At 35.0% G+C, this 19,020-nt stretch overlaps 1 protein-coding gene across 6 annotated transcripts in view; it reads left to right on the forward strand.

The window, feature by feature from the left end:
* The window catches only part of SPINK5 (serine peptidase inhibitor Kazal type 5), a 72,475-nt gene that overhangs the window by 21,790 nt on the left and 31,665 nt on the right, over nucleotides 1–19,020 (forward strand). For all 6 annotated transcript variants that reach the window (XM_008987434.5, XM_078365763.1, XM_035287940.3 and 3 more), the window contains 11 exons: nucleotides 1,292–1,419; nucleotides 3,743–3,806; nucleotides 4,901–5,028; nucleotides 6,481–6,544; nucleotides 9,638–9,765; nucleotides 11,415–11,502; nucleotides 13,379–13,506; nucleotides 14,721–14,802; nucleotides 15,948–16,075; nucleotides 16,845–16,926; nucleotides 17,271–17,398. In XM_008987434.5, coding sequence (XP_008985682.4) covers nucleotides 1,292–1,419; nucleotides 3,743–3,806; nucleotides 4,901–5,028; nucleotides 6,481–6,544; nucleotides 9,638–9,765; nucleotides 11,415–11,502; nucleotides 13,379–13,506; nucleotides 14,721–14,802; nucleotides 15,948–16,075; nucleotides 16,845–16,926; nucleotides 17,271–17,398 — 1,148 coding nt within the window. The remainder of the gene's footprint in view (nucleotides 1–1,291; nucleotides 1,420–3,742; nucleotides 3,807–4,900; nucleotides 5,029–6,480; nucleotides 6,545–9,637; nucleotides 9,766–11,414; nucleotides 11,503–13,378; nucleotides 13,507–14,720; nucleotides 14,803–15,947; nucleotides 16,076–16,844; nucleotides 16,927–17,270; nucleotides 17,399–19,020) is intronic.

The raw sequence follows: 19,020 nt of genomic DNA on the forward strand, positions 1-19,020 counted from the left end.
TTACCTTAGTTTCAATCTATTTTTAACTTCTTTCTAAACATATGAATATTGTAGTATGTTCTTTAGCTTTTCTTTTCTATTTTCAGTTCTTTTCCTTCTAGATAAGAGTTTCTCAACTTGATCTTCTGTATCCACCTTTTATTCTTTATATTGTGTGAAATACTGATTCACCGTAGGTCTACATTCTAAGTGTTTCATATTTATCATTAAAATGTCTTTATTTTGACAATGACATGAAATTATATTTTTCAATGTGATATTTTAATGAAAATTATTCAGTTTTCTTTAAATAGTTTTAGATAAAAGTTAAAGTCAAGTTAACTCTCTATCTTTTTTAGTAGCTTTAGTAGTCATAAGGATATGTTGCCAGATAATGTTTCATAAGAACTCATCTGATCCTTATGGCAAATCTGGAATGTGGGTAGGGTGTGAATTTCCATTTGTTTGATGAGGAAAGTGAGGTGCAAAGAGGTGAAGTGTGTGGGTGGCAGGTCTGAGACTTGTACACTACTCTTCAGTTCCTACCTTGTTCATTTGTTTTTCTTTACCATTCAGGTTTGTTCCAAAGTATACGTCATATTATTAGTATAGACACTTGGGCTTTCTCCTCTCTACCTAAAGACGTTTAGTTTTCTTGGCTTGTCAATAGAAAAAAACATTGAAAATTACAACAACAACAATGACAATAAATGGTTCTGTGCCAGGCACTGTTTCAAGTGCTATACATTTAAATCCATATATAATGCTAAGAGGTTGATGAAATTACAACGATTTTGCAAATGAGGACACTAGAGTATAAGGTTTTTTTAAAATAACTTGTCCAAGTCATACAGCTTAAGTGGTAGACTTAGGAATATGAAACAAGCAATCCAGCTGTGAAGTACTATTCTAATTTATAATAACAGAAACTTTACTGTAGTTTGCAGTTTGTAAACTACAAACAAAGAGCTTTCATATTCATAATATACTGAGCATCACTACTCATCTGTGGAAAAGGCAGGCAGATTGGGCAGGCAAGCAGTATGCCAAGTTTCAGAGAGGTGACTTGGCACACTTCACCCAGACAGCCTAAGTGATACTGAAATCCTTTCTTTTGCAATATAATTTTATCTCTGTTCTTGGATCATGTTTTATTGCCCATAAATTTATTAGCTTACTATAGCCTCCATGATATGTTTTTCTTCTCCAGCAATTTACATAATTGTGGGCTTAAAATGTTAATCTAGTTATACATCTAAGGACTATTTTGTATCTTATATATTTTGATGTTCCTTGATCATGTCTTTCACAGTTGAATTGTGATGATTTTAAAAAAGGAGAACGAGACGGGGATTTTATCTGTCCTGATATTTATGAAGCTGTTTGTGGCACAGATGGGAAAACATATGGCAACAGATGTGAACTGTGTGCTGAGAATGTGTGAGTATTCTCTGAAGTAGGCTTTCTCCCTAAAATATATTCTCTCTGTAATTACATGACACAGCTTTCCCTATAGTCTTTAAGACAACAATTTATTGTGTGGGAGTCAGCCATTCCTAAATTATTAGTACCACGTCTTTTACTACTCTTTAGACCAATAAAGGTATATAGCATAACACTTTATATTTTAGAAGGCACTTTTATGTATGATTTATCAGATGGTTATCACTTTATAAGTGGAGAGGATAGAGGGATTATAGACTATATGTTTTCACCTATAAAATATTATGTATTTCACATTTAAAATCTACAAGAAAATATAGATTTAATATTATAATAGACCATAGATTTAATGTTTTATAATCTATAAAATATAAATTATATGATATAATATATATTATAGATATTTATACAGATACACATACATATATACCTATACACATCTGTCTATCTTCTACCTATTCATTGTCTATCTATCTGTGAGTATATCCTTTTTCACAGAGAATTATTTCATCATCAAATTATGTTTACTAAGTGCTTAATAATTTATAATATCAGAGTAATTGAGACTTTCAATTTTAAAATTCTTCCCATCTCTCAACATTTACCAAATAGCTAAGACATTTTACTGTCCTATATCTTGTCCCTGTTTTGTTCTTTCTCCACCCTCAATGCTAGGTTTGGTTATCAATTGTCTTCGCCAACAAGATGACATACCGGCTTTGCAGGTTCTGGCTTATGACCTCAATCTTGAATTGTCTGGTCTTCAGGCTTTGCAAATATAAAAACCAATGTTTGTATAGGCTAATGAGGGACATTATAATTATTCAGTTTTTGAGATTCTGCAAACTTTAGCTCTCCTTACAATAAATATTTTCAGCAAAATAAAACTGCATTAAACTACTCTCATCCTTTGCATGATGGTACTGTCAGAAATTCACTTTAAAATTATGTCCTGCAAGAAACGATGAGTTCTTGTCCTTTGTAGGGACATGGATGAATTTGGAAACCATAATTCTCAGCAAACTGACACAAGAATAGAAAATCACACACCACATGTTCTCACTCATAGGCAGATGTTGAACAATGAGAACACATGGACACAGGGAGGGGAGCATCACACACTGGGGTCTTTTGGAGGGGGGCAAGGGAGGGATAGCAAGGGGGGTGAGGAGGTCGAGGAGGGATAACATGGGGAGAAATGCCAGATGTAGGTAACGGGGGGTTGGAGGCAGCAAACCACATTGCCATGTGTGTACCTATGCAACAATTCCGCATGATCTGCACATGTACCCCGGACCCTAAAGTACAAAAAAAAAAAAAAAATTATGTCCTGAACTCTCACCAAGGGTCAACAGAGAGAAACAGAAAACCAACATAAATATATGAAGAATATACAGATTTTTATCAGATATATATTTTGTAGCACAAGATTAGCATGCTATATATTCTTACTGTGTTTTATGTGGGGAATCACATTGTAAATCTTTAAATCTCTGGTCCAGGTGAAAGTTTCTCTCCCCTAATTTCTGGTATATTTCTTTGTACTATGCAATGAGAATCATTTTTCTCCTCGTGTTGTTTTCCTTGCAGCTCTGGCTGGTAGGAGGCTCTACAATAAAATTGAAATTTTAATTTTATAGTGTTCCTCAGCTGATATCCTTTGAAATAACTTTTTTCTTATCACTTGTAAATATTTAGTTTTGTTCTTCATACTATTTTTATTAAATTTTTATTGTTTTACAGATGCTATCATTGTAATCTGCTTTAACTTTTTAGAAATTAGGAAATATCTCCTACATTTGCAGATCCGTGTTTTCAGATATACCTTAAAGGTCGACTAGAACAAAATTAGTTATGAAAACTTTATGTACTTTCTATGAAAAATAAAATACTAGTCTGCATAACCCAAATAAAAAGTATTAGAGCGGGATATTAGATAATACAAATTTTACTTTGTTTATTCAAAACAACAAAAGCAACAACAACAAAGTTTCTTGGGAGCTGTGGGGTATCTACTATCCAGTTATAAGCTTTACTTGTCCTCATCTTCTGATTTGTATTCCTCCTGTAAACAGAGGTTAAAAACAGATTTTCTATAAATAATATTTACGAGTCTGAATCTTTACCATCTCTTCCATGTTAACTACATTTCTTTGACTTCAAGTTATAAACAGAGGCTTTTATTAGAAAAAGTAAGAAAATAATACAATGTGGCAGCTGTTTTGGGGAGCAAAAGCGAATGACAATGCAATGTAGAGCAGTTAGTTTTGCATGGTGGGAAGTTGTAATATTAAACTGCTGTGTCTGCTTTCGATTCTAGGAAAACCGGGTCCAAAATTGGTGTAAAATTTGAAGGGGAATGTAAGAGCAGTAATCCACAGGAGGTGAGTTCAAACATCAGTGTGGTGGGAAATACTGGGAGGCTAACTTCCAATAGGAAGTAGGTGCTTTCCTCTTCCTTCTTGGGTGGGAACCTTGGAAGTAAGTAATTCTTGCTTTATGTGAAATGGAATACCCAATACTGCCCACTAATATGAAAAAGCTATTTTTAGTCTCTTAAACTGAATCAGATTACCTTGGTGGTTAGACCTTTTGACTCTATTTCTGCTTTCTATTTAAGAAAAAAAGAAAGAAAGAAAGAAGAAGAAATAAAAAGGAAACTACATGTGTAATGGAAAGGGCACAACGCTTTAGTCACTTAGCCTGAGTTAAAACCGTAACATTGTTACTTGCTATTAGGAGACCTTGGACAAATTACTTAACCTAAAATGAAATTTGAACTAAGTAGATTTTTTTTCCTATGGTGCAGTTTTGTGAGCCTGTGATGGCAGGGGAAGGGGAAGGAAGAAAGGATCTCATACATATCAAACTTGTCTTTTTCTAGGTGAATGATTTTCCTAATTTTCAAGGTCTGGCTCTTTTGTAAGCTGCCAGAGCACCAGAGGTTACTTCCACCAAGTCATTTAGCATCATGCTATTTGTAATGTCTCTTTTTATCACCTGGGAGACTGGGAGCAAGTTGAGGGGAAATGACTGTGCTATCTGAGTTCTGGCACATAGTAGGTTATCTATTTACTAAATAAATGAATAAACAAGTAGCATTAGGAGAAATACCTAATGTTGATGATGGGGTGATGGATGCAGCAAACCACTGTGGCACATGTATACCTATGTAACAAACCTGCACGTTCTGTACATGTATCCCAGAACTTAAAGTACAATAAAAAAAATTAAAATAAAAAAAAATTTAAAAATAAATGAAATAAATAAAAAGTTATTTTCCCAAATAAAAAAAAGTAAAAGAGTTTTCTGTTTAACCACATGAATTATTCAGTACTTACTGAGCTACTTCTACACAGCCGGTACTGCTCTAAGTGGCCCATAGCAATGTCAGAGGGACTGAGTTCTATAAAATTTCTGAAACTATTGTAAGCATTACAGTTTTGGAAAGTCTCAAGTTCCTTTCCCTGATCTTCAGGATGTATGCAGTGCTTTTCGGCCCTATGTAGTGGATGGAAGACTTGGATGCACAAGGGAAAATGATCCTGTTCTCGGTCCTGATGGGAAGACACATGGCAATAAGTGTGCGATGTGTGCTGAGCTGTTGTAAGTACCATCATCCCCAGGTGGACTTGATGACTATGCAGTTGGTCATTGTCCTGAGAATCACTCCTCAGGGAGATAAAATCCTGTTCATGAAGCATGCAATTCTTTGTCCTTACAATGTGAAATAGCCTTTCTCACAGAACAGCTTTTCTTTTTCTTCATATTGATTGAAGTTTCTTAAAAAGAGAGAATAAGGTGGTCATGCTAGTTTTTAAATTCAAGACTTTTGTGCCTTTTAAATGACAATAGTTTGAAAATGCATAGTGTTTTATAAGGCCAAATATTTTTAAATTTAGAAACCACATTCATATGGAATGATCTAGGTCAGTCTTTTGACATCCATTGCTTCATTTGGGCATGTGTAGAGACCCTTAGTAAGTAATGTGAGTCTAATTAAAATAATAATAGTAATAATGCCATGTGTCTGCATCTATTATTAGCTTAAAAAGTGGAACATGGAACATTATGAAAGGAAGAACTATTGGGTTAATCTTTATTTGAGTGCCTGGCAGTGCTTGGGCATTGAAGGTGCAGAAGTGAGTAAGATCTAATCAGTCTTTCATATTCTGGTTGTTAAGGTTTAGACTCTCTAATTTGTGGGCCAGCAAGCCTTAAATTGCCATATTTACCTCACTGGAATTTTGCAATCAGGACAGAGATTTAACAGATTAGTAAACTTTACACCTGCCTTTGAAAATTACAGTTAATCCTTGTAGAATTCAAGGACATATCCAATCAGGTTTACAAAAGGGTGATGATAACTGGTTTCCAGACAGGAAATCAGTCTGATTTTCACTTTCTTATCTAGGAGACATGTGCTCTCAGTATTCAAATATGCCCTAATTGTGTGGTTTTCTTTCTTTTCATACATTAGGTGAAAAGGGGAACTTGACCTGTCTAACTCTTGGTTTCTTCCTCTGTGGAACTGAAATAGCCACACCTATCTCCAGGATGAGACTCTAATCAAATGATATATTTGAAAGGGCTTAAAGCTCAATTCAAATGTAGCTTTCATTAACAACCTAGTACTTTTACATGAAAGCAAACAAATACTTTACAAGGTATACAAAGCTATACTTAAGGGTGTGGATGGCAATACCTCAAATGCTCAGTTTGGTTTCATCCATGTCACAGCATTATTTTAAAGCTCTTGGTTCTGCCTGTTAAAGGGAATTTTCCTGACAGTCTTCTGTTTGTCAATCAAGGTGTCACACCCATTCAGTTTTACAGAACAAAGCTTCTAATTCACTGTCAGTGAGTCAGTTTCACACCCTTCCTTATCTTTGGCAATTTCTCTGGCTCAGGCATTGAAGACAGGGAAATGCTTGTCTCTTGTAAGTGGATCATTTCAGCAAGTTGTAGCAGAGGATATGAAAGTGTGTAGCACAGGACTGAGGATACTGAAAATATGATTGAGCCATAAACTGACCAACTGTTTACTTTTCTTCACAGTTTAAAAGAAGTTGAAAATGCCAAGCGAGAGGGCGAAACTAGAATTCGACGGAATGCTGAGAAGGTAAAATGACTCACCAGCACAATTTGGTTCTTGTGGCCATAAATATCAACAAATTTATGCTTAAACCTTTGAGTAATGAAATAAAGTAATTGTCTTTTATTATTACATATTTTTCTTAATATCAAAATTCCCCAAATTGACTTCCTAGAATATTAATCATTAGATTCAGATTTAAAGCAGCATTTCCTACCTAAGGCTCAAAATGTGCAATTTCCATCTATGTTTCCCCAGTCCTCCAGCCCCCAAAAGAAGGTATGAGATAGAAAGTTTATACAAAGCAAGTTCTGCTTAATTTCTACCAGCTGTCTTTTGGGTTTAGTTGTAAAACCATTCTACTCTGAATAAATTGTTTAAAAATTTCAATATAATATAAATTTAACAGGAATAACTTTAAAAGAGTGTCACAGTATATTCGCTGGTGCATTTTATGTGTAATTACATTGACACAAGTTGAAGTTACTGACTGCCATTATGATTATTCTATTCAGAGAAACCTGCATTTATAAAGGTCTTGGTTCTGCTTAAAAAAAAAAAAATCAGACAAAGTTTTTATTGTGTTTTAAAAAATACCCTTAAAATAATTTGAATTATTTGATAATTTAATTATTCAATCTAGTATAAAAAATTTTGAATAAGCACTTTAGGTAATTCAGCCTGGATTTCTTAAATCACCTGTTTCAACGAGAGGGTTAGCATTTTCTTTGCTAAATGGCTAACCTTTTGTTGAGAAGTCAGAACACCTGAGTTTTAGCTTTGGTTTCATCATGCTCTGGGTGTGGGAGACTAAGCAAATAATCATCCTGGGCCTTAATTTTTGTGTCAGCATAATAAAGAGGTTGGATATATGACCTGAATTTTACCTTCCTGTCGGACTGTGTTTCTATATCATGCAGATTACTTTTGTGCTAATACAAGTGTACTCTTTTTTTGCAGATTGTAGGGTTTATGTTTCGTAAAGGAAGAAACAAGCCCACTTTTGGTAGTCGAGAGCCAGCCCTTCAGTTCATAATGCTATTTAATGAAGTAAAGCTCTCATCCTAAATAGGGTGTTAAAGGTTTACATTTGGAAAAACTAAGTATTCAGAACCATCTACAGTTTATGCCACACTTGCCAAGGATTGAAAAGCAATTCTTTTGTGGTGGTTGCTAAATTTCGGTCTAAAACTTCAGGTCATCCTGTGATATTTAACATTTTATTACTTCAGAGACCGAGAGTTCTTTTCCTTTGTTGTTCATCAGGTCTCTCTGTACTTCCCTCTTCCTCTCAGTGGCTAGGGTCATTGTTTTGGTGGGGTCATTGTGCGTGATGGTGTGAATAGACTGCTTTATTGTGATGGCTCAATATGTTCCCTATAATTAACTTGTCACTGAGTTGTATACAGAATGTTTCTTCAGAATCTCCTTGGATGAATCACAACTTATAAACTGAAATTATGGTTGTTTCCTTTAGGAGAATCGTTGAGCATTAATTTTTTTATACTATGCTATGATTATCAGGTGACTGTCTTCTGTGTCTCTATTTCTAGATTGTTACAACCATGAAGTTTAGAGCACACCATTGCTCCTCCAAAAATAAATATCTTCTTAATAGGAAGCAGTTAGATTTTCTGTTAAAGCATCCCAATGGAATTTGAATTATTTTTTAAACAATCAAAGAATGCAAGATCTAGAAAAGGTCCCACAGAACATCTGTTCCAAAAACCTCATTGTGGAAGTGTTAAGATTGTGGTTCCAAAGGCGAGGGGACTTTGCTGTGGTCTCCCAGTTAGGTGAAAGGCACAATGTGGTGGCCCAGGTCATTTGACTCCCAGCATGTTCTTAATGCCCATGTTTTCTTTCCTGAAATGGGATGACGAAGGTCACACAGTTGAAAAACAAGTGATAGACCAGGATTTTTTTGTAGGTCATATTATAGTACTATATTCATAAATGTTTAATGACATAGAGATCCCCAAGCCTAGAGGAGCTTAGAGTATTGTGTTTTGTAAAGTTTAGCCCTCACCACATAGTAGAATTTTCAAAACACAGAAAGTAGCCTGAAAGTATTGGACCAATGCATCGGGAAATCTGAAAACAAGTCCCTCTTGGATTTTTTTGGGGGAGAAGTTACTCCCTTTTAGGTTTTCTAAATCAGTATCAGTCTTGATGGTCTACCCCTCTAAGGTGAGGGTGAAAGGAAATTAGATCCACTCTCTTTGAGGTTTCCACCTATGATGTCAGAAATGATCATGGATAAAGAAGGCAGAATACATAAAAATTATCCACAGATCCATAGAGAAAATGAACTAAAGTAAGCATAACACTGTTGGATAATATCATGTTTCCTTTTACTTGCAAACTAGGTTGGATTATTCTTGATTAGGTTCATATTAAGTCACCTTTAGACATCCCATCTCACTATATGTATATATATATATTTGTCTTGGCTGCTACATTTTGTTATGTTTGTGCTGGAACCTTATGAAAGATATCCCTCTAACCCCCATTAATTTGAAAGGTGAAAAGAAATATCTAGTTTTAATCCAAGAAAATTATTAGTCAGTTTTATTTTTCCTGAGGCTATTTTACCTTTTAATAAATACCACATAATAGATGCAAGTGCCAAGTAGTTGACATTATAATTACTATTTCTTAGTAATTCTCATTAATATGTTGTATGTATTTGCCAACTTCTAGTCCTGATGTTTTGTCATAATAAATCTATTATAAAGTCTCTAGATTAAAAAGTAGAAAAATGGTAAGTAAAATTACTGTTAGCTGGATATGGTGGTTCATGCCTATAATTCCAACCCTTTGGCAGGCTAAGGAAGGAAGATTACTTGAGCCAAGGAATTCAAGACCAGCCTGAGCAACACGATGAGACCCAGTCTCTGAAAAAAAAAATTTAGCTGGGTGTGGTGGTGGTGCATGTCTGTAGTCCCATTTAGTCAGGAAGCTGAGGTGAGAGGATCTCTGAGCCTAGAGGTTAGAGTCTTCAGTGAGCTATAATCATTCCCCTGCACTCCAGCCTGGGCAATAGAGCAGAATCTTGTCTCAAAAAAAAAAAAACCTGAAATGAAATGAAGTAAAATAAATATAATTGTCTTTTCAAAGGATTTTTGCAAGGAATATGAAAATCAAGTGAGAAATGGAAGACTTTTTTGTACACGGGAGAGTGATCCAGTCCGTGGCCCTGATGGCAGGATGCATGGCAACAAATGTGCCCTGTGTGCTGACATTTTGTGAGTATAGAAGCAGTTTTTTTGGAGTGGTTCAAAAGATGGAAGTGGAGATTGATTTGATTGATGAGTAAAAATACCTTTGAAAGGAAGCTTTGTTGTTGAGAACCATTTGAGCAATTTTATGTCCTCTACAAATCGTAATACCGCCTAGTGAGTAGGCACTACTGATGTGTGTCTATTTGTGAGGACAAATGGAGTCCATTTGCCAGGTGGAATATTGACTTACACCATACTTCTTTTTTTTTTTTTTTTTTGAGATGGAATATTTTCCTTGTTACCCAGGCTGGAGTGCAATGGCGCGATCTCGGCTCAACGCAACCTCCGCCTCCTGGGTTCAGGCAATTCTCCTGCCTCAGCCTCCTGAGTAGCTGGGATTACAGGCATGCACCACCATGGCCAGCTAATTTTTTGTATTTTTTTTTTTTTTTTTAGTAGAGACAGGTTTTCACCATGTTGACCAGGATGGCCTCTATCTCTTGACCTCGTGATCCACCCTCTTTGGCCTCCCAAAGTGCTGGGATTACAGGCTTGAGCCACCGCGCCTGGCCCATACTTCTTAACATTGTCCTGTGACCTTTGTGAACTTCTTTGTGAACTAATTCTAGTATAGAATGGGGGTAAAAGCAGGTATCAAGACTTCGATTGCTTTTCTTCAGTTGATCCCATAGTAAGAGTGTTCATTAAACACTCTTCGATATTTCAGGCTTATACATTAATCGGGTTACTCTTATTTTTTATCTGGGACATGTGACCTTGACAGAAGGGCAGATATCACAACATACAAATTGTTACATTTGTGATATCTTAGATGACGTCTCATGACACTTTCAGCTTCTCAAGCTCTATGAGCCCTTCCCTGTGTGCTGTCCTATACCAGTTCCTCCCAGTCTTGGCCAGCTGATGTCCCTTCTTGGAGATCATATTTCAGGTTATCTTTCCTTGGACAAGAACTCCAAAAGTCCCTCCCTTATTGAAATTAAATCCTCATAATCTTTAGTAATTGTCTTTCCTAATCACCATCACAGCTAGCAATTATACAATTATTTTTCCAACTATTTGTTGACTTTCAGTCTTTTCCACCAGCCTCAAGAATTCCAAAATGGTAGGGTACGTGTTTATGTTGTGTCCTACTACATGCCCAGGGCTCAGTCAACATGTGCCCGAAAAAACCGTAATTACTCACTAAATGATGAGTGAATGAACGAATGAAGATATGAATGATGATTACTTAGTCTCAAGAAGCTTAAGTTCAGTAGCAGAAATAAGCCATGGACATCTGCACATATTTATATACTGCAAAATAGAATTAAAACTGTTGTATAAGAAAAAGACCATTCAGATACAAAAACACAGCAATAGGCATAGAGCTTATTTGAATTTGGGAACTGGAATGTCTTCTTCAAAAAGGTAGAATGTAAGCTGAAGAATTTTAATTTTTTTTAAGAAAGGGAGCTGAGAAAAAAAGATCATTTAGTGGAAAGAAATGGTATAAAGGTGAAATTAAAGGGTCTTTTCAGGGATTTGAGGTGTTTTTAAAGTGCTTGTACTCAAACTCAGGAAAACTTAGATATTTTTTCATCTGTACCTAATGACTATTTTATAACGTAAAGATCGAAAGCATCTCTACTGATTTATTCTTCTTTTTCCAGCAAGAAGCGTTTTTCAGAGGAAAATGGTAAAACAGATCAAAATTTGGGAAAAGCTGATGAAAAAACTAAAGTTAAAAGAGAAATTGCGGTGAGAATCAATTTCATTAATCTAGCTATAACTTGTATGTGAGGGTGGGTGCGTGTGAGTGCATATTATGTAGTATGCATTTTCAGTATTGCTTAATATTTTCCCCACTACTAGTAGATTTGCTGGAAACTATAGTCATTGTTTTATGAAGCTTAGATTTAAAAATTATGGCATTACAATCTCTAAATACAAGCTGTATTTGGAGGAAATTAATCAAGTCACACTAATAATATAGTTTTGTTCTCCTAAATGAAGGTAATATATCAAAAAGTTGTCTGATTTCAAAGTGATGTGTATTCTTTGATGTGTGGTAGGTATTGTGAAGATATTTACTTGAAAATCAATGTTAATAATCAATTTTAATATGCATTCTTTTAAATTATACTGTGCTCTGCTTTCTAAACATCTCTTAACTAGTCATCTCTCTGTTTTTCTACTGCTACCATCTTAGCTCAGACATTTAATAGTTTTGTTTTGCACTGATGTATTGGCATCATGTCTGTCCTATATATTGTTGGTTTCCATCTTTCTCGGCCTTCAAGATTTAATTCATCCTCCATGTTGTTTTTATGTTTCATAGACTATGAAAACAAATATTATGGTTCCATGAGTCAGTGATGCTATAAAATTCCATTGTTGGAGATATTAAGATCATTTTACTTCCTGTAGAAACCCTAACTCATTCTTACAGTTTTCCAGACTTCTGTGATGCACAGTCCACAGTTCTAAGTAAGCCACCCCATCAGGCCACCTTCTGCCTGTGTAACTCCATTTTCTTTCTTTTTTTTTTCTGTCACCCAGGCTGGAGTATAGTGGTGGGATCGTGATTCACTGCAGCCTTGACTGCCCACGCTCAAGCTATCCTCACACTCCAGCTTTCCAAAGTGCTATGATTACTCAGCCATGAGCCACTATACTTAGCCTAAGCCTCATTTTGAACTGCTTTCTTCCCCTCAGTCCTAGGTTACCAAGTCCCTTTAATTTTAATACTCAAATATCCTTCAACTACTTTTTTATCATTTATTTCCAATTTTCTCCCGCCTTCCTTTTCTTTCTCCTTTTCCTTTCTCCTTTCTCTTTTTCTCCCTCTCTCTGTCTATTCTTTATTCTCTTTTCCTCACTCTCTCTCTTTTTCTCTTTTATTATAATTAGTGTCTCTGACTTCAGCCTCTAGTCAATCAAATCCTCTACACATCTGGTTGATAAACTTTGTAAAACAAAGATTTGATTTTGCCATTTTCTGCTGTAAACATTTATAATTTTCCCATTGCCTAAAAGTAATATCCAAATTCCTTTCAAAGTTTAGTGGTCTTTGATTTTCAAGGTCTCCTTTTGACCATTTCCTGAATAGTCTCTTTATCCAACTTATTATTTAGCCACTATATTCCTAAATACGTTAGATTACCACAAAATAACATGTTCTTTCATGCCTCTGTGTGTTTGTGTATTTAATTCTTCTTGGATGGCCTTTTTGCCACATTATGTTCCCGAATATATTCTCAAGATAGAATTTAGACTTAAGTTCTCTGAGCTTCCATGAATTATTCTTTCCTTTATACTTATACACACTTAATTCAGACTAGTATTAAATTTTTTAGCTTTTTATATTGCAATTACTTATCCTTTCCATTTGACTGATAAAGAACAATAATATATCACATTTATGTTTATATATTCCTAACTTAAACATTTGTTGAAGATGCAAATGGATATTACAAAGAGAGAAATATCACAATTTTTGGATGGCCCTAAATCCTAACCTTTTTTTTCATCCTTTGATGACTCTTTTTCAGTTAATTTCTTTGTAAAAATAACATGCAACATTAATAAACAGAAAACAGAACTGTATCTAAACTATCTCATATTCATTATTTAGAAACTCTGCAGTGAATATCAAGATCAAGCAAAGAATGGAATACTTTTCTGTACTAGAGAAAATGATCCTATTCGTGGTCCAGATGGGAAAATGCATGGCAACTTATGTTCCATGTGTCAAGCCTACTTGTGAGTATAGAGTTTTAGAATGTCAAAGAAAGAAGGGATCTCACAGGTTATTTAATAGAAACATCTTGTTTCATAGATGGGGAAACTGTGGCTCAAGACAGGAAGTGAGCTGAATAAGTTACATGGAAAATATCAGTAATAGAGCTGGGAGTAGATACCTAGAGTTATTTATTTCAGGACACTTTGTTCCTTCGACACTCCCTCTTTTAGCACTGGAATGTCCTGACAAACATGAACTTGTATAAATATTAGTTGCTCCCTCACTTCTGAAACTTCACATGTGAGCCTATTTTAGAAATTTATAGGTATCTCATCTTCTATGGGAGTCAAGAGTCTAAAGGTGGAGCTTAATGTAGAAATGGAATGAAGTCAAACTGCCCATAAAACAACACTAAACTCCTATAAAATGACACTGGCTTTTATTTTGTATAATGTGACATGTCTTGATAAGTTAGAATGGACAATTTTCTTTCAAAATTTAAGATGGCTTTCACTTTATTTGGCTGAGCTCAAATTAAGTATTTAACTTAATATAGAATCTATGGCTTTTTTTGTTTTGACTGACTACTACATATGGCTGAAATATCAGTTAATTGTACATGCTGTGCAATTCCATTGTACAAAGTAAATTTAAGCTTATTTAAAAGTATATGGAAATTATGTTTTTTTTTTCTCACATCTTGTCCTTTAGATGAAAAAGCTGTGAGTAAGCAAAATATTTATGTTTAAAGGAAAGCTAGGGTATGCATGGTAGGGTGTGGCAAATAGACCATGGACCTTGGTTGTAGTCATATCCTGAGATATAGCCAAGGCCCCTCTCATGTTCTCTGAGAAACAAGTGGATGAGTAGACATGCTTTGTTAAGGCCACTTTCAGTCTTCAGGTGTTACGTCACCATAATTTTAGTTTTGGTGCCTGTTATGAACATTGATGATGCTCCTTTTCTCACTATAGGCAAGAAAGCTATCTTACAGAAAGCAAGTTTCCCAGATCCACTATTGTTGTCTTTTTCTTCAACATTAAACAGACATTATGAAGAAATCATAGTATCATACTACACTGGAGGATATTTTGTTGCTTCTCATTGATACATAGTGATAAAGGGACAAAATTGTTCTGCCCTAAGGAGGAAGAACAGTTAACAGTGCAATTATGTGGAGAAACCATGGCATGTGTGTTCCTAATGGATCCTCTTCATTTTCTCTCTTATTCAGCCAAGCAGAAAGTGAAGAAAAGAAAAAGGCTGAAGCACAAGCTAGAAATAAAAGACAATCTGGAAAAGCAACCTCATATTCAGTGAGTAGAATCCATCCAATAAAACCTACTTGGTGCTATAATTTGAACAAACTTTAAGAGCCTAAAGGCTGAGATTTTGCCCTGCAGAAATCCCCAGAATGTCTTAACTCTTCAACCTGGGGATGGTACCAAGATTAATTATATTGGAAGATTGGTCCCTTCTTGTTGATTCAAAACTAACTCTGCAAAATTAAAAAAAAAGTTTAAAAGCTAAAAAACTTAGTTCTAATTTTATCACTTAGAGACTATTAGCTTTTGCTAACTACTTTCCAGAGAAAACTCTACATATATGCTTTCTATGTATGAATTTCTGATATTTCACATCTAATTTGAGATAAAAATCCCTTGATTCTCACCCAAAACAGGAATTTTATCTCTGAAATATTACAATAATAGTATCCAAAGCCTTAGCTCAGTTATCATCACCTATGGTTTTAATGATAAAAGTCTCGTAATTTTTTCTCTGGATTCTATCCTTTCTCTTGTCCAACCAGTCTCCATAACACAGCTTGAGTAATGTTTCAAAATGTAAATTAGATCATAACACTGCTCTGCTTAAAACCCACAAGAGCTCATCATCAAATACAGGATATACTTTAATCTCATTATCTCTCTTCTTATTGTACCTTTATCTCCATTCAGAAAATCATGCTTCGCTATGTGCCATGTCATTTCTTATCTTTGTTTTTCAGCTTATTTTATTTTCATAATGTTGTGTGCATATTTCCCAATTCATTTTGTTCACCCAGTCAAATCCTATTTACACTTTCAGGGTCTCACCTAAATTATTCTTGCTCCATGACATCTTCCCTGGTTTCCACAGTCAGATTTCATGGTCCCAAACTTTGAGTTCTCAGATTTTCTTGTACCCTCTATGTTTGTACTTATTTTATTATGTTTGGATTATAGTGGAATTTGCTTGTGTATTGCTTGTATTATATCAGGCCATCATACTATGTTTTATTTTTTTCCTCTCAGCATATGATGTTTTTCTTGTTGTTGAGTTGAATTTTGTATTTGAGAAAAACACAATTAAAATCCTCAGCTCAAGGAGACTTAACAGTTTCTGCCAATGTAGATGTTAGAATCTTCTGCTTCAAGTAGAAATGGAAAATATGGCCAACTTACTTGTTCTATCTTGACAGGAGCTTTGCAGTGAATACCGAAAGCTTGTGAGGAATGGAAAACTTGCTTGCACCAGAGAGAATGATCCTATCCAGGGCCCAGATGGGAAAGTGCATGGCAACACCTGCTCCATGTGTGAGATCTTCTTGTGAGTGGTCCTGCAGCTGGGAACATGAGGGATGATTTTGTTCTTTCTACTTTATTTCCATGTTCAATTATGAGAGGGCTACTTCAACAAAAAAATGAAAGAATTAAAGCATATTTAGAGAAACTGCCCAATTGGAGACATGTATTTAAAAATCTATGTCCTTGGAAGATTGTTAAGACTTCATATTTAAGCAAGGGGAAAGTTGCAATCTTGAAATATTCAAGTAGTTTTTCTTTTTAAGTGTGGGAACAGGATAAGTTCTAGCTTATCTTCATGAATAAAAGTGAGGCCAATGGGCCAATGGATGAAAGTCCTGGAAGACAGATTCCCACTGGATTCCAGGAAGAACTTCCTAACAGTTTGAGGATTTCAAAGTTGGATGATTTACTACGGAGTGCCAAGGATGATATAAGTAGACTTTACAGGCAGATTAAAGCAAAGGCTTGAGAGTCATTAGAGATAGAGTAGTGAGCACTGGAAATTAAGAAAGCCACCTCTGGGCTAGGGTTTAAATCCCTCCACTATACTTATTATCTCTATGTCTTTGGGTGAGTTATGCATTCTGTCAGTTTTTTAATTTGTAATTTGGAGATATAATACTAGTTTTGTAATATAATTGTGAGGATTTCACAGTGTAAGCACAGGGTTAGGCATATCACATTATAAGAATTTAATCACTGTTAAGTGTAAAATTAAATTACATTTGAGATCACTTCTAATGCGGAGATTCTATGATTTTTACTCATCTTTTCTAACCATACCCTTTTAGCCAAGCAGAAGAAGAAGAAAAGAAAAAGAAGGAAGGCGAATCAAGAAATAAAAGACAACCTGAGAGTAAAGCTTCCTTTGAAGTGAGTGAATCTCCTTCGATAACTCTGAGGGACATGGCACTGAGGATGCACAGATCATGTTCAGGGAATACATGCACTCCTTAAAACTGTATGAAAGAATTGTATAGTTTGTGTTTTCATGTGTGTTTGCATGGGTGCAGTTACCTGTGTGAATATTTGACTATTTCTTGGTTGAGGGGTTCATTGCTTTTATCACTTAAAAAAGCCAAGCCTTCAAAGTTAACCATTCTAAAATAAGCCAATTACTGATCCTCATTTAAGAAAAAATGTATAAGCTTCAGCTATTTTTGCAATCTGATTCAACCTATGTTCAACACTATCAACTTCCCTTCTCAATTTCACAGGAGTTGTGTAGTGAATACCGCAAATCCAGGAAAAACGGACCGCTTCTTTGCACTAGAGAAAATGACCCCATCCAGGGCCCAGATGGGAAAATGCATGGCAACACCTGCTCCATGTGTGAGGCCCTCTTGTGAGTAGAGCCGAAGACCCATGGAGTCTGAGGACTGAACAGTGAGAATTTCCATGGGATGTTTTCAAACAATTGTGAACAACACATTTTCTTCTTCAGTGTAGCATTCAGTTTTGGGTGTCATATTTAAATGGACTAAAAACAAACAGCAGCAACAACAAACAAGTGGAGGGCTTTCTGATTATAACTATTATGACAGAAAGAGATGCAGAATACACCAGACACAGAAAAACATGTAATGTGTGATCTCTCTTGTATGTGGGATCTAAAAAAAGCTAACTTATTGTAGAGAGTAGGTTGGTGCTTACCAGAGAATGGGGATAGATAAGGATGGGTTTGGGAATGAGGACATGTTGATCTAAGGGTTCAAAGTTTTAAACAGGAGGAATACATTTATGGAATGTATTGGACAACAACAGTGACTATAGTTAATAAGAATATATCAAATATTTCAGAATTATTAAAAGAGTAAATTATAAATGTCCTTACACCTTTCAAAAAAAGATAAGTATTGTGGGACAACCCTGTAAATTGCTTGATTTAATCACCACGATGTATACATCTATGAAAACATCACACTGAATTACATTAAAATGTACAATTACTATTTGTCAAGTAAGACCACAAGTTAAAAAAATTAGGTGCAGAATAATTTCTTCTATGGCATTTCAGAAGTAACCTAGAATCATTCACCCAGAGAAGAGAATACTTCATGATAATTATACTAATTGCTTTTAGTTTTATGAAAAAATTATCAGGTGAAATAGGAAATACATATGATTACATGTAAAATATTTTAATGCATGGAAAATTTATGAGTCTTTTTGTTCACTACCTTTCTTCCTACTTATTCTATGTGATTTTAAGGAATATATTTAAAATGAAAAAGAGCTATAGGAAGAAATACTTGGGCTCATAATGAAGACTGACTTTGTAATAAAGCAGAGAAAGACAAGAATGGGAGTTTTATTATGTAGGAGTTGAATGCCTATTTATAGGGTGCCTAAAAACAGGTCTTTAGAATGAATGGCATAGTACGGCCTTTCAAAGGCATGACTAGGATTTTCTTAAACGCTTGATTTTTTGGCTAAAGAAATATCCCATTGTATTTCCCATGTGCCAAGAATCTTAGAAAGGACTTAATTTATTTAGTCTTCCTGATAGAAAGCAATATAATCCAGCATATTTTCCCATAGCACTTGAGGCTTAGAGTACTGTAGATCTATAAGAAGGAAAGTTAAGATGATGACCATATAATTATCACAACAAGCATTTGTTGAATTCATGTAATTATATGGTATTTGCTAAGAGCTTTGCTACCTAATCTCATTTAATCTTCACAACAACCACATGAAACAGATGAAACTGGATAAAAAGCGAAAACAAAAAACAAAACTAAGGATCAAAACAGCTGAGAATGATAGAGAAGTAAGGAGAGGATATAGGACTTATAGATGAAGAAAAAGATAATGTGTTTCTTGATTTGGGGTGTAGACAGAATATAATCACTAAGCAAGGCCTTTCAGCCTGTTTTTTTCTTCTCCTTTACATTACTCCTTGAGTAACAAGCAACTAATTCTGCCTCTAAGTAGTCATCTTTGCTGCTTCCTCTGACAATTGCC

This window comes from Callithrix jacchus, chromosome 2 (assembly GCF_049354715.1).
Source record: "Callithrix jacchus isolate 240 chromosome 2, calJac240_pri, whole genome shotgun sequence".
Taxonomy (NCBI): domain Eukaryota; kingdom Metazoa; phylum Chordata; class Mammalia; order Primates; family Cebidae; genus Callithrix; species Callithrix jacchus.